Below are 13,839 nucleotides of genomic sequence, written 5' to 3' on the forward strand. Positions count from 1 at the left end.
GGTTTAGTTCATTTTCATCATGGTGGGAAACATGGCAGCATGCAGGCAGACATGCCGGAGGAGGAGCTGAGAGTTCTACATCGTGGTCTGCAAGCAGCAGAAGTGACTGTAAACCACACTGAGCATAGCTTAAGCACAGGAGACCTCAAAGCCCCGCCCCTGAGCCCCGCCCCTGCAATGACACACTTCCTCCAACAAGGCCACACCTCCTAATACTGCCACTCCCCATGGGACAAGTTTTCAAACACGTGAGTCTATGGGGGCCATTCTTACTTAACCCCTCCCCCCCACCAAGACATTGAAACATAAATTGATTTGGCCCTCCTCCTTCAGCTGGGGAAAGTCGAGAAGCACAGAAGGTCACAGGTTGCTGTTATTGTCTCTCTCCATCCTCCCAGGTCAACAGGGATGATGCCCAAGAGCAGAGGCTCTGAGCATCAGGGCAGCAAAGAGAAAGCCGTGAGTTACCACAGAAGACATCAAGGACACAGAGTAGTAGAGTTGGATTGACTTACGGGTATCTTTGGTGGCTTACTTAAGAACATATATTTATTTTTATTTTCTGTGTCTGAGTATTTTGCCTGCATGTATGGACATGCCTAGGGCCCACAGAGGCCAGAGGAGGGCACTCCATCCCCTGGAACTGGAGTTAAGAGTGGTGTTGAGTTTCCATGTAGATATTGAACAGCAGTCCTTTGCAAGAGCACTGTGCACTCTTAAACACTGAGCCACCTCTCCAGGCCTGGACATTTGCTAATTTTCTTTCAACTTGTCCCATAGCTCAGAGAGAATAGCCTACAAGCAGAAGTCTGGTGAATGAATCTCGGTTTGAGGTGCCTCTTTGGAGACCTAGGGCTTCCCCTCTCATTCCCAGAGTTCTGTCCTTACCAGTTCTACGTCAAGCTCCACAGGAAATAAGGGGTCCTGAATTAGGAGGTCTCCATCAAGGATGACTGTCCCCTCTGTCCCAGGTCAGGGTGTGCTCAGTGTGCTATGAACTGAGTGAAAGCAAGAAGCGGTGATGCCTCTGACTCACTGGCGCCCCCTGCAGCTCTCCGCGGAGCCCGTTTCTCCTGACAGAACCGAGGGTGGCCACGTGAGCCTGGGGAGCGGGTGCCACCTTACTGGGAGATGGAGGGTGGCCTACGTGATGGCATGGCGTCCGGAGGTGGCTCCCTGGGCCTCATAGCCTTCCTCTTGCTGCTTCAGCCAAAGCCTTGCGAGGCCTGGGCAGCCGCCTCTGTACTCTCTACTTCCGGTTTCCCCTCAGGTCTTAGTGAAGCCCCGAGGGACAACCCACCGCCACCCACCCGGGTGCGCATGTCCAAGGCTACCACCCGCTCTCCTTTCATGAACTTTTCCTTAGGTAATTTGGTAAGGGTTGTCTGTGGCAAGGGGAGGGCTGGGTCAAGGCCCACAGTAAGAGCTAATGACTCCCTGAGAGTCACGGGTGTCGCCCAGACCACTGTTGTGTTGAGTCCGGTTGCCTTGCCTGTGGGTGGCTTCAGGGGATATGACTGCCACAGGGCCTGTATGATGCTGAAGCCTTGAGGGTATGAAGTGCCTGTGGTGTTCAACAGGACATAGCCTCCTTCTTGGCTATCATTGGGGGAACGTGTTTTTTTCTGTGGAAACGCTAACATGAAGAGAGGGCCTAATGCTTATGAGTTCTTTTCATCTTCCCTCAGTGTGTGGCCAACCCTTTATGAAGATCATGGGAGGGGTGGACGCTGAAGAGGGGAAGTGGCCCTGGCAGGTGAGCGTTCGGGTCAGACACATGCATGTCTGCGGAGGTTCCCTCATCAATTCCCAGTGGGTGCTGACTGCCGCCCATTGTATTTACAGGTGAGGAGTCGTGGGGAGGGATCTGGAGGGAAACCCTGCTGTCTAATCTACCTGCCTGACAGAAACATTCCAGAACAAAAGAAGGGGGTGGCCGTGCTATGACCATCTTGCTACTAGAAATACTTAGGGTGTGGCACAGGCAAAACAGTTGAGAGATTAATAAAGAGTTTCAGTGACAGACACAGGATGATAGAGATTGGGGACATGTTGAGAAGCAGGGACCGAGTGGAAGGGGTGTAAGAGAGCTTGGTGGGGTCATGGCTAACGAGGCAACACATTTTTTTCCACAGCCGAATCCAGTACAACGTCAAGGTGGGCGATCGGAGTGTCTACCGACAGAATACAAGTCTAGTGATTCCCATCAAGACCATCTTTGTCCACCCTCAGTTCTCAACAACTGTCGTCGTTAAAAATGATATTGCTCTTCTCAAGCTCCAACACCCTGTGAATTTCACCGCTACCATATACCCTGTCTGCATCCCTTCAGAGAGTTTTCCTGTAAAAGCTGGGACCAAATGTTGGGTGACAGGATGGGGAAAACTAGTGCCAGGAGGTAAGACTGGTGCTCAGAAGGAAGTTCAACCTTCTTCCTGGCGTAGAAACAAAAGATCCCAAGAGGCACAAGAGAGAGGCAGACTCCTTGGCAGGCATGTGTGTGTGTGTGTGTGTGTTTTGTTGGGTAGGCAGTTTGGCAGGAATCAAGGTCATGGTCAGCTTAGGTGATCCTTGGTCTTGTGTTGAAATCTTTTGTCACAACGCAAACATCTGATGACAGCCCACAAAAGGTATCCCTCTCTCCTGGGGACTGGAAATGTGTCAAATCTCCTTTTGCAGATTTGTGGGGCAGTGTGCTGAATGGTTAGAGGGATTGCTACTTTCCCAGTGGACAAAGGCCAAATGGGATGGAATTCTCCTGGGTGGATAATCCAGATCTGATTTATTGGATTTGGTGTGTTATGAGTGTTTTGCCTCCATGCATGTCTGTGTACCAAATGCCTGACTGATAGCTCTTGGGTGTCACAGCCCCTGGGACTGGAGTTATATATGAGTTGTGAGTCTCCACACGCTGAGGGAGGTGAACCCAGGTCTCTTAACTGCTGAGCCATCTCTCTAGCACCTTGGGTGGATTTTGCCTCACGAAAGGATGATCTGCTGGCCAGCTTCTCAATGGAAGTTCCTGCCTTGGTATTTATGGAGTTCCTTGTGCCTAGAGGAATTGGGTGAGCCACAGGTCTCTGTTGGTACGAGTCTTATCCGTGAGAAGAAGTCAATTGCGATACCTTTTAGGGTTCTATCTCCTGAGAGCCTGCGATCGTGTTCTAGAAAGTGAAGAAAATTGGCTGGGTGTGGTGTTACGTGCAGAACTATGGATAGTTCGAGACTAGTCAGGGCTAGGGAAAGACCCCATCTCACTGACAAACAAATAAAGGATGCACACGCTATCTTCTCTACCACACTGACATCAGTAATGAGTTTGATGGGCTGTCATTTCCTCATCCTCTCAGGCCTTGCTTCCCTTTCAGAAATACTACTCTTCTTTTGTCTTAGTTTCCCCCCTTGAAGCATGAGAATTGGACCCAGGGCCTTTCGTGTGCTAGTGAAGAGCTCTAGCACGAAGCTGTATTCCCTGCCCTTTCTACTTTTTCTTTTGAGGCAGAGCCTTGGAAACTCACACTGTAGCTCAGGCAGGACTTGCACTTGAGATTCTCCCACCTTGGCCTCCCATGGACTTACAGACTTAGGCCATTATGCCTGGCTCAATCCTGCCTGTTACTCAATGTTTTTCCTATCACAGTTTTTAGTTTTACTTTCTTCCGTGTCAGATGGGGACAGTATTAACTTTTGTCCAGGGGGATTCTTGGGTGTTTGCATGCTTGCTGTCCACTAAGCAGATTTATACGCTGCTGATCTTTTTCATCAGCACCAGATGTTCCGGCAGAAATCCTCCAGGAGGTGGACCAAAATGTCATCCTTTATGAGGAATGTAATGAGATGCTGAAGAAAGCTACCTCAAGTTCTGTGGATCTCGTCAAGAGAGGCATGGTCTGTGGCTATAAAGAAAGAGGAAAGGACGCCTGCCAGGTACGTTCACGGACTCCTTTCTTAGCCCCAGATGTCAAGGCCTGAGTTATTTGCTAACTCGTTTACTCAAGAAAATTAATGGGGAGAGTCCCAACACTCCATGGCTCCAGGAGCTGGCCTCACTCTATCTTTCTGTGTAGCACAGGATAGCCTTGAACTTGAGATTGGCTTGCATCAACCTCCCACGTGTTGAGATTACAGGGAGACACCACTGTGTCCAGCTGGTTTGGTCCTCTCTAAAGGACCTGTGTAGGTGGATGTGTGGGGTTCCTGTTTATGTGTTGAAGTTGGGGGTGGGTAATATAACAATGCTTTGCATCTAGTTTCCCTATGTGGCAGTTCCCACCACAAAGGGAACATGAGCTCATGTTCACTCAGTTGACTCATATCATAACCTGACAACACAACACCATAGCTATCAGACTGCTGTGGAAGTCCAAAGACATGAACTGAAGATCCTCCTGTGATACTGTTTTTAGAGATAGGGGTGAATATGCGTAGGGGATCGGAGGTCTGAGTGGACTTCTTATGTTGTCCTAGTGTGTGGTATACACTTGTAATCCCAGCACTCACGAGTTTGAAGTAGGAAGATCAAAAGCTCAAGGTCAGACTAGCCTACATAGTGAGTGTGAGGTGAGTCTTGGTTATGTAGTGAGATCTGGTCTCCCATTTCAGGGATGGGAAGTGAAGAGCAGTGGACAAGAAACCTTAGGCTTGTACCCCCACACTAGGGTAGAGGATGCGGATGTGTTAAATACCTGGAGCAGTAAGATTGGGCTGAAGGTGGCCAAGTTTCTAGAATGGCCTAGGCAAACGTGGGAAGTGCGGCCGAGTGAACATGGTCAGATTTTCCTTTTAGATCAGTGGCTCCCTTGGATATATAATTCCAGAATTAATGTCTTCAGAGCATGAAGAAGATGCTGTTAAGTTCTGACCAGGGTCTAGAGCAACCAAGCAGTGAGGCAAGCATGTCTGAGGTGTCTGAGGTAAAATGATCAGCTCATGAGAGGGTAGAGGTGGTAAGGGGTACTGAGAAAGCCTATGGTTGGTTGGTTTGTTTGCTTATATTTTATGTGTATGAGTACAATGTAGCTGTCTTCAGACACCCCAGAAGAGGGCATCGGATCCCATTACAGATGGTTGTGAGCCACCATGTGGTTGCTGAGAATTGAACTCAGAACCTCTGGAAGAATAATCAGTGCTCATAACTGCTGAGTCATCTTTCCAGTCCCATGGAAGCCTATTTTTTTTTTTTTCACTGAAGTGATTGTTAGGGTCTCTGAAGTAGGTTTGGGAGAAGAATATGCATAAATGGGCTCTATAATCCACCAGGATCTTGCTGTATAGGTGAGGGGAGAAATTGCATTAAATGCAAGGAGCTGCTACATAGCAATGATATTTAATGGGATAAAAAAATTTGTCGCCGGGCGTGGTGGCGCACGCCTTTAATCCCAGCACTTGGGAGGCAGAGGCAGGCGGATTTCTGAGTTCGAGGCCAGCCTGGTCTACAGAGTGAGTTCCAGGACAGCCAGGACTACACAGAGAAACCCTGTCTCGAAAAACCAAAAAAAGAAAAAAAAAATTTGTCTTCGTTTTATGTGTGTGAGTGGTTTGCTATCATATATTTATGTGTGCTGTGTGCGTGCAGTGCCTGCAGAAGCCAGAAGAGGGTGTAGGACCCCTTAGAACTGGAGTGGCAGGTGGTGGTGGGTCACCATGTGGGTGTTCTCAAGTATTCCAGCGTCTGTCCTCTGTAGAAGGGCCATGTCTCCTGCCCCTCGGAAGTAGAATTCAGAATTTAACACCACCATGACTCCAGAAATGGCGAAGATAACCTCAGAGCACATTAACACTTCCCCATTAATTCTTCACTGACCATAGGTATAAACCCAGTTCCAGCATTTGTGTATTAATAGAAGCTTGGGCGTGGCAAGGATGCTTCCCTGCCCCTCTTTCCGAGTCAGTGTCTTAGTACGTAGTACGGTAGGCTTGAACTCCCTGAAATCCTTCTGCCTCACCCTCACTAGGGCTGATACTATAGGCATATGCCACAGCACTTGGCTCTGGCTGGACCTTTGGGATGCCCAAGGAAACTATATGTGCCTGTCCCCTGAGTGTCTTCCAGTGTAATTAGCGAAACCCACTGGGGCTCAATTCCATTCTTCATATTTGTTTCTTTCTCTTTCTTCAGGGAGACTCTGGAGGCCCGATGTCCTGTGAATTTGATAACAAATGGGTGCAGTTAGGAGTTGTGAGCTGGGGCATCAGCTGTGGTCGCCAAGGATACCCTGGAGTTTATACAGACGTTGCCTTCTACAGCAAGTGGCTAATTGCCGTGGTGAACCAGGCAGATTGTTTGCATCCAGTGGTCTTCCTCGTCTTACTGCTGTGTCCGCTGACCTCATGACATCCCGTGGACACGGTGATCTCATTCCTATCCTCTTTAGAGCCCCTCTTGTTTGACCTTCCCAATGCCCTTTCTTCAATCCCTTGCCCCAGAGAGAGCCACAGTGAACTATGTCGGGGATCTGAGAGACTTGAAAGTGTTCTGCCTGGTCACCTGGTCACCTGGTCACCATCCTTGGCCACAGCACTCCTGAGTTGTGCTCTGCCTGGCAGTAACGAAGGTTAGTCAATTCCAGTGAGAAGACAAACTGGCCTGCCAGGTCAGTCACAGTGACCTCAGCAAGGATGTCATCAGGGGAGGGGCAAGTGCTAGGCATAGCTGTGGTTTCAGGGAACTCACCTCAGACTGTCACACTAGATCTAGCTTGGTGATCACACACACACACACACACACACACACACACACACACACACACACACACACAGAGAGAGAGAGAGAGAGAGAGAGAGAGAGAGAGAGCGCTTATGTGTCCTAACTATAATTGTTTTCTCTATACATCTTTATCTATGACTTTGTAAAGTTACATTTCATATAGAATGTAATTTGCAACCATGTTCAAAGATAAAGTGAAACTGGAAAAATAGTTAAGAAACTATATGAGCAGACTTCCTTATTTCGCTTAAAGAATTTCCTTTTATAAATCTATAAATCAAACTAAGTGGGTCTATGAAGAGCCCTACCCTGTTCAGGCCTAAGGGCAGAAGGTCGGTTGGGAACCCTGAACTCAAAGGTCCCATGCTCTGGCCCTGAACAAACATGGCGTGCTTGAAACTTTTTTTTTGTTTTCATTTTCCAGACAGGGTTTCTCTGTGTAGCCTTAGATATCCTGGAACTCACTCTGTAAACCAGGCTGTCCTCCAACTCACTGAGATCTGCCTGCCTCTGCCTCTGAGTGGTGGGATCAAAGGAGTGCACCGCCATCACCTGGCTGCACTTGTAGCTTTTAACACTCTCCTTTGTGACATCTCTAAGAAAAGCAAACATTGTCTCTGCACTCTTGGTTTTAGCTGTGTTGAGGACATTTTTCTCTCAGCCAGCAGGAAACACAAACTAGGTCACAGAGCAAGGATTTCCTCCTCCTCCTCTTCTCCTTCTCTCCTCCTCCTCCTCTCCTCCTCCTTTTCTTCCTCCTCCTCCTCCTTCTCCTCTTCTCCTTCTCCTCTCCTCCTCCTCCTCCTCCTTGTCCTCCTCCTCCTCTTGCTCCTCATTTTCTTCCTCTTCCTCTCCTCCTCCTCCTTTTCCTCCTCCTCCTCCTTCTTTTCCTCCTCCTCCTCCTCCTCCTTCTCCTCCTCCTTTTCTTCCTCTTCCTCTCCTCCTCCTCCTTTTCCTCCTCCTCTCCTCCTTCTCTTCCTCCTCCTCTTCTTCTTCCTCCTCCTCTTCCTCCTCCTCCTCATGTCACCATAAATATTTTCATCCTCCCTCACTAGTGATCATTTGCATATTCTCTTTTTTAAAGTCTTCTTTGTCCAGATAATTTTTATTGCTGATTTTTTTTAAAGCTATGCTTCATATATTCTGATGAGAGTATTACATCTAATCTTAGTTTGCTTTTAACTGGAGGTTGTGAAGAATTTTCTGTAATTCTTTTTCCCCTAAGAAAAAGTGTTTCTAGTTTTAGCCTTGACACTTATGTCTGTGACTAACAAGTTAATTTTTGTTCCGTGGCACATGGCAGAGATCAGAGTTTGTATTTCGACGCCTTTAATGCTCATTAAATGGTTACAATCTGATTGGTTGACATGCATTTGTTTCAACATCAGTTTGAACCACTAATCGACAGTATATTTCTGCACCTGTTCCTTGACATCATATCTGTAGGCATAACTTTTTTTCAGCCTACTTTTAATAAGGGTTCAACCTCTCCTCCCAGCAGGAGCAGTGGAAGAGAAAAGTTATTAGGATAGGGGAAGTGGATCTGTTCAGCAAGAGTTCTTTGGGGCAAGCTCAGTCTTCCTTGGCAGCAGTTCAGTCCCATGGCAAACACCGAATGTGACTCAGCAGCTGCAGACCCGTCCTCTAGGCAGGCAGACACCAGGCACGAACCAGCAACTGTAACTCAATTCTGAAGAAACCAAGGCTCACCAACCGCCCTGAGGAGAGGCCGCAGAAGCAGCAAGCTGCCAAAGGAACCTCATGAGCAGTTCTTTGGCGAGTTTCTCTCTAGTTGAGATCAACAATGCTATGTAAGGCAAACCATACACGCATGTCGCTGTATAGCGAGGTGGAGAAAATCAGACCAAGGCTCAGTGCTGTCTCCCACGCTCTGTGGGGTCATAGTTATACTCCTTCATGGCGGGTCCTTTCACGTGCTTGCTATATCAAAACATCCTTTCACCTGTGTGGCCTCAGGAAAACATTCTTTTCACACGTCTGTTTTAGCAAGACATCCCTTCACCTGTGTGCCCCCGCAAAACATCATTTGATGTAACTTAACTTTCCAAAGAAACTAGAAGTTTCCACTTCACATATCTATCTACATATTCTTAAGTACAATACTGCTCTATCCCAGATACTGTGACTTGTGATCTTGTGATTCGGTAGTGTTGTACTTACAAATTTATTCACATTTTTCAAGCTGCAGTCTTCTTGGAACTTATATGTTGATTCTAAAATGTATATGGAGGGCTTCAGTGACAGCTCAGTTTGTAAAGTGCTTGCTGCATCTGCAACCATGATGACTTGAGTTCAACCCCTAGCCCCACATAAAAAGCCAGGCATGGTGGTAGGTACCTATGGTCCCAAGGGCTAGAGAGGCAGAAGCCACTAGACCTCGGGGACTGCTTAGGCAGCCAGCTCAGCCTAACAGACAAATCCAGACCCAGTGAGAGGCTCTGTCTCAAAAATACAAAGGGAATAGCTTTGGAGGTGCAATACCCGAGGGTGACGTATGGCCTCCATGTTCAACACTTGAACACATGTACCGGCACATACCTGAATACACACTTGTATGTAAACACACAGATAAAATGGCTGGAGTGATGGCTTAGTGGTTAAGAGTGCTTGCTGCTTTCCTAGAGGGCCTGAGTTTGGTTCCCAGCACCCATGTCCAAGCTGCTCAGAACCATCTGCAACTCTAGTTCCAGAGTATCTGGCCTCCAAGGGCACCTGCACATATGTTTGCATATACACTCACAAATAAAAATCAAATAAATCTTTAAAAATGTATATTGATGACTGTGAGCATCCACTTCTATATTTGCCAGGCACTGGCACAGCCTCATATGAGACAGCTATAATAAGGTCCCTTCAGCAAAATCTTTCTGGCATATGCAATAGTGTCTGGGTTTGGTGGCTGATTATGGAATGGATCCCGGGTGGAGTAGTCTCTGGATAGTCCATCCTTTCATCTTAGCTCCAAACTTTGTCTCTGTAACTCCTTTCATGGGTATTTTGTTCCCACTTTTAAGGAGGAATGAAGTATCCACACATTGGTCTTCCCTCTTCTTGATTTTCTTGTGTTTTGTAAATTGTATCTTGGGTGTTCTATGTTTCTGAGCTAATATCCACTGATCAGTGTACCACATTTTCTGTATCCATTCTTCTGTTGAGGGACATCTGGGTTCTTTCCAGCTTCTGGCTATTAATAATAAGGCTGCTATGAACATAGTGGAGCATGTGTTCTTATTACTAGTTGGAACTCCTTCTGGGTATACACCCAGGAGAGGTATTGCTGGATCTTCAGGTAGTATTATGTCCAATTTTCTGAGGAACCTCCAGACTGATTTCCAGAGTGGTTGTACCAGCTTGCAATCCCACCAGCAGTGGAGGAGTGTTCCTCTTTCTCCACATCCTCGCCAGCATCTGCTGTCACCTGAATATTTGATCTTAGCCATTCTGACTGGTGTGAGGTGGAATCTCAGGGTTGTTTTGATTTGCATTTCCCTGATGATTAAGGATGTTGAACATTTTTTCAGGTGCTTCTCGGTATTCCTCAGTTGAGAATTCTTTGTTTAGCTCTGAACCCCATTTTTAATGGGGTTATTTGAATTTCTGGAGTCCAGCTTCTTGAGCTCTTTGTATATATTGAATATTAGTCCCCTATCAGATTTAGGATTGGCAAAAATCCTTTCCCAATCTGTTGGTGGCCTTTTTGGATGTTCACAGTCATCTATAAGATGGAACACAGGGCCCCCAATGGAGAAGCTAGAGAAAGCACCCAAGGAGCTGAAGGGGTCTGCAACCCTATAGGTGGAACAGCAATATGAACTAACCAGTACCCCCCAGAGCTCATATCTCTAGCTGCATATGTAGCAGAAGATGGCCATCACTGGGAGAGGCTCCTTGGTATTGCAAACTTTATATGCCCCAGTACAGGGGAATGCCAGGGCCAAAAAGCAGGAGTGGGTGGGTAGGGGAGCAGGGTGGAGGGAGGGTATAGGGAACTTTCAGGATAGCATTTGAAATGTATATAAAGAAAATATCTAATAAAAATAAATAAAAAATGTATATTGAAATATCAAAAGACTCAGAATGACTAATACCAACAATATAGGTAGGTTTCAAGACTTTAAAATGACATGTCAATCAATACAGGGATGTATTGTCATTGGGGTAGAAATATAGATCAGTAGAACAGAACAAGGAATCTGGAAATAGGTTCACATCTATTCAGCCAGATGATCTTAATGAGAGTACTAATATAACTCAATGGGGAAAGATAGTATTTTTACTTAGTAAATGATGCTGAGGGTTTAGGAATGTACTTCAGTATAGAGGAGCTCTTATCTAGTGTGCATGAGGGCCTTGGTTTAATACCTAGCACCACAAAAAACAAAGAGTGTTAGAACAATAGCCTTTGTGCCTGGTGTTGGTGGCACACACCTTAAATCCCAGGACTTGGGAAGCAGAAGCAGGTGGATCTCTGTACGTTCGAAGCCAGCCTTGTCTACAGAGGGGGGCGGGGGGGGGGGGAGAGAGAGAGAGAGTTCCAGAATAGCCAGGGCTACACAGAGAAAAGAAAAGAAGAGAAGAGGAAAGGAAAGGAAAGGAAAGGGAAAGGGAAAAGGAAAAGGAAAAGAAAGGAAAAGGAAAAGGAAAAGGAAAAGGAAAAGGAAAAGGAAAAGGAAAAGGAAAAGGAAAAGGAAAAGGAAAAGGAAAAGGAAAAGGAAAAGGAAAAGGAAAAGGAAAAGAAAAAGAAAAAGAAAAAGAGAAAGCCGAGCGTGGTGGTGCACGCCTTTAATCCCAGCACTTGGGAGGCAGAGACAGGCGGATTTCTGAGTTCAAGGCCAGCCTGGTCTACAAAGTGAGTTACAGGACAGCCAGGGTTACAGAGAAACCCTGTCTTGAAAAACCAAAAAAAAGAAAGAAAAAGAAAAAGAAAAAGAAAAGGAAGAAAAATGGCCTATTTCATTGTATCAATTCAAAATAATTCATAGAACTCAATATAAACTACAAATCTATATAAAACTTCTAGGAGAAAGTCAGAAGGAGGGCTGGAGAGATGACTCAGCAGCTAAGAGCACTGACTGCTCTTCCAGAGGTCCTGAGTTCAATTCCCAGCAACCACATGGTGGCTCACAACCATCTGTAGTTGGATTGAGTGCCCTCTTCTGGTGTTCCTGAAGACAGTGACAGCATACTCACATACATATATGATAAATAAATCTTTTAAAAGAAAGAAAGAAAGCCAGAAGGAATTTTTTTTTCTTCAAAGCAAAGAGTTTTTACATAAGGCATAGAAAGTACGAGCACTAGCTGCTGAGATGGCTCTGCAGGTAAAGGTGCTGTTACCGAGCCTGACGACCTGAGCTGTATGCCTGGGACCACACGGTCGGGGGAAAGAAGTGCTTCCTGTAAGTTGTCCTTCTGCCTCTACATCTCTGACATGAAAGGGATCTCTCTCTCTCTCTCTCTCTCTCTCTCTCTCACACACACACACACACATACACAAAATTTTAAACTATAGATAATGCAAGAAGAAAATAGATATACTGAGATCTTAATTGCTCTAATCTGGCTGTCTTCAGTCTTGAAGGGGAATGAGAATGCAGGTGAATTTAGGACTAGTCAGACCTGGGTTAAGAGGTTTTTAGATAAGCTGTTCTTTATTGTTCATTTGTTTGTTTTTTGTTTGTTTGTTTGTTTGTTTGTTTTCAAGACAGGGTTTCTCTGTATAGTCCTGGCTGTCCTGGAACTCTATCTGTAGACCAGGCTGGCCTTGAATTCTGAAATCCACCTGCCTCTGCCTCCCAAGTGCTGGGATTAAAGGTGTGTGCCACCACTGTGGTTGACAAGCCTACATATTGTTAAAAACAACAAAATCTCAATCATTTAATTTTACCAATAAAGACTTGGGAGCCTTTCCTTCACTTCCTGTCAATTGTTGCTTGCTCTGCCTCTTGACTATGGTTGATTTTATTTAATCCTGTTTACAATATTCAAGCAGAAAGTTTTGGATTAAAGGCAAGTGCTAAGGCTGAGCTACACCAAAAGTAAAAACAGCCCCTCCCCCAGTAAATAACATATTCTTGGGGCTCCCAGTATAATCAAATATCCTGCAACAACATACAGACCTGAGAAGTTTAAGGTAACACAGGAAGCATAAAAATGAGTGCAGAGAGGCTAAACTCTTATCTGCCAGGAGCCATCTCGGAGAAGCTAAAAACTATCAGGTGATCTTCCTGAGATGGTTCTGCTCTGGACTGTACATCTATGATGGTTTCGCTTCTTTAGGCAAGGCTGAGAGGATTACATTTTAGGAAAGATTCCTGCTATTAATATGCTTTTCCTGTTATTATTAAATGTATATAATAATCACTAGGTATTAGCCCACCCTTTTGAGCAGATTTCTGCAGAACAACGAAGATGTACTGACTTGTAGTGATACTATATAAACAAATAGATTTCTTAATTCTTAATGATGACTATAAAAATTCCTAAAATTATATTAGTAATTATTAAGATCTTTTATAATAAGACTGTCATTAAGTCCTTTCTTATGTCAAAATTGCAATGAGAACTCTGCCAGTCTTCAAGTGTCAAGAATTAATTGCTTCTGAGATAATAAGAAGGGATCTACAATTGAGAGCTGATTCCAAGAGGATGTAAAATAATTAACCAAAGGTCATAAAAGGGAACTAACAATTTACTATAGGTGCAAGGACAAACGATTAAAAACTGACTGGGTGATCTATACAAAACTTCAATAATATCTTAGTCACAAAATTACATTTTTTAACTTTTAATGAACCTGTTGAATTAGTGACAGATGATGAGTGTTTAGCCAGATAATTACTCTTAATGGATATGCATGTAAACATTTTCTGTTGTAAACTTCTTATTCAATTTATGTTTGAACTTCCAGTGAACTTTTGTTAAAAAAAAAAAAAAAAAAAAAAAAGAGAGAGATGTTTGGAAAAAACCATGTGATCTATTCTCCTAGAAAAGGTACCAAAGACCAGGAAAGATTATGTTGAATGGCACTGGGAGTAAAGGTGTGGGAGGAAGGCAATTGGGAGTAAGAGCATCGGGAGCAAGGCTATTGCTACATCAGAGCAGGAGGAGAG

General features: G+C 45.2%; 1 protein-coding gene across 1 annotated transcript; it reads left to right on the top strand.

The window, feature by feature from the left end:
• Positions 1–1,125: 1,125 nt before the first annotated feature.
• Positions 1,126–7,018, top strand: LOC110302102 (serine protease 42). Its single transcript, XM_021172883.2, has 5 exons — positions 1,126–1,366; positions 1,689–1,845; positions 2,136–2,398; positions 3,767–3,927; positions 6,119–7,018. Exons 1-5 carry the CDS (start codon positions 1,132–1,134, stop codon positions 6,332–6,334), a joined length of 1,032 nt encoding a protein of 343 aa, XP_021028542.1. The 5' UTR covers positions 1,126–1,131; the 3' UTR covers positions 6,335–7,018.
• Positions 7,019–13,839: the final 6,821 nt, after the last annotated feature.

The sequence above is a fragment of the Mus caroli genome, unplaced genomic scaffold (assembly GCF_978045245.1).
Source record: "Mus caroli unplaced genomic scaffold, Mus_caroli_1 scaffold_11, whole genome shotgun sequence".
Lineage (NCBI taxonomy): Eukaryota > Metazoa > Chordata > Mammalia > Rodentia > Muridae > Mus > Mus caroli.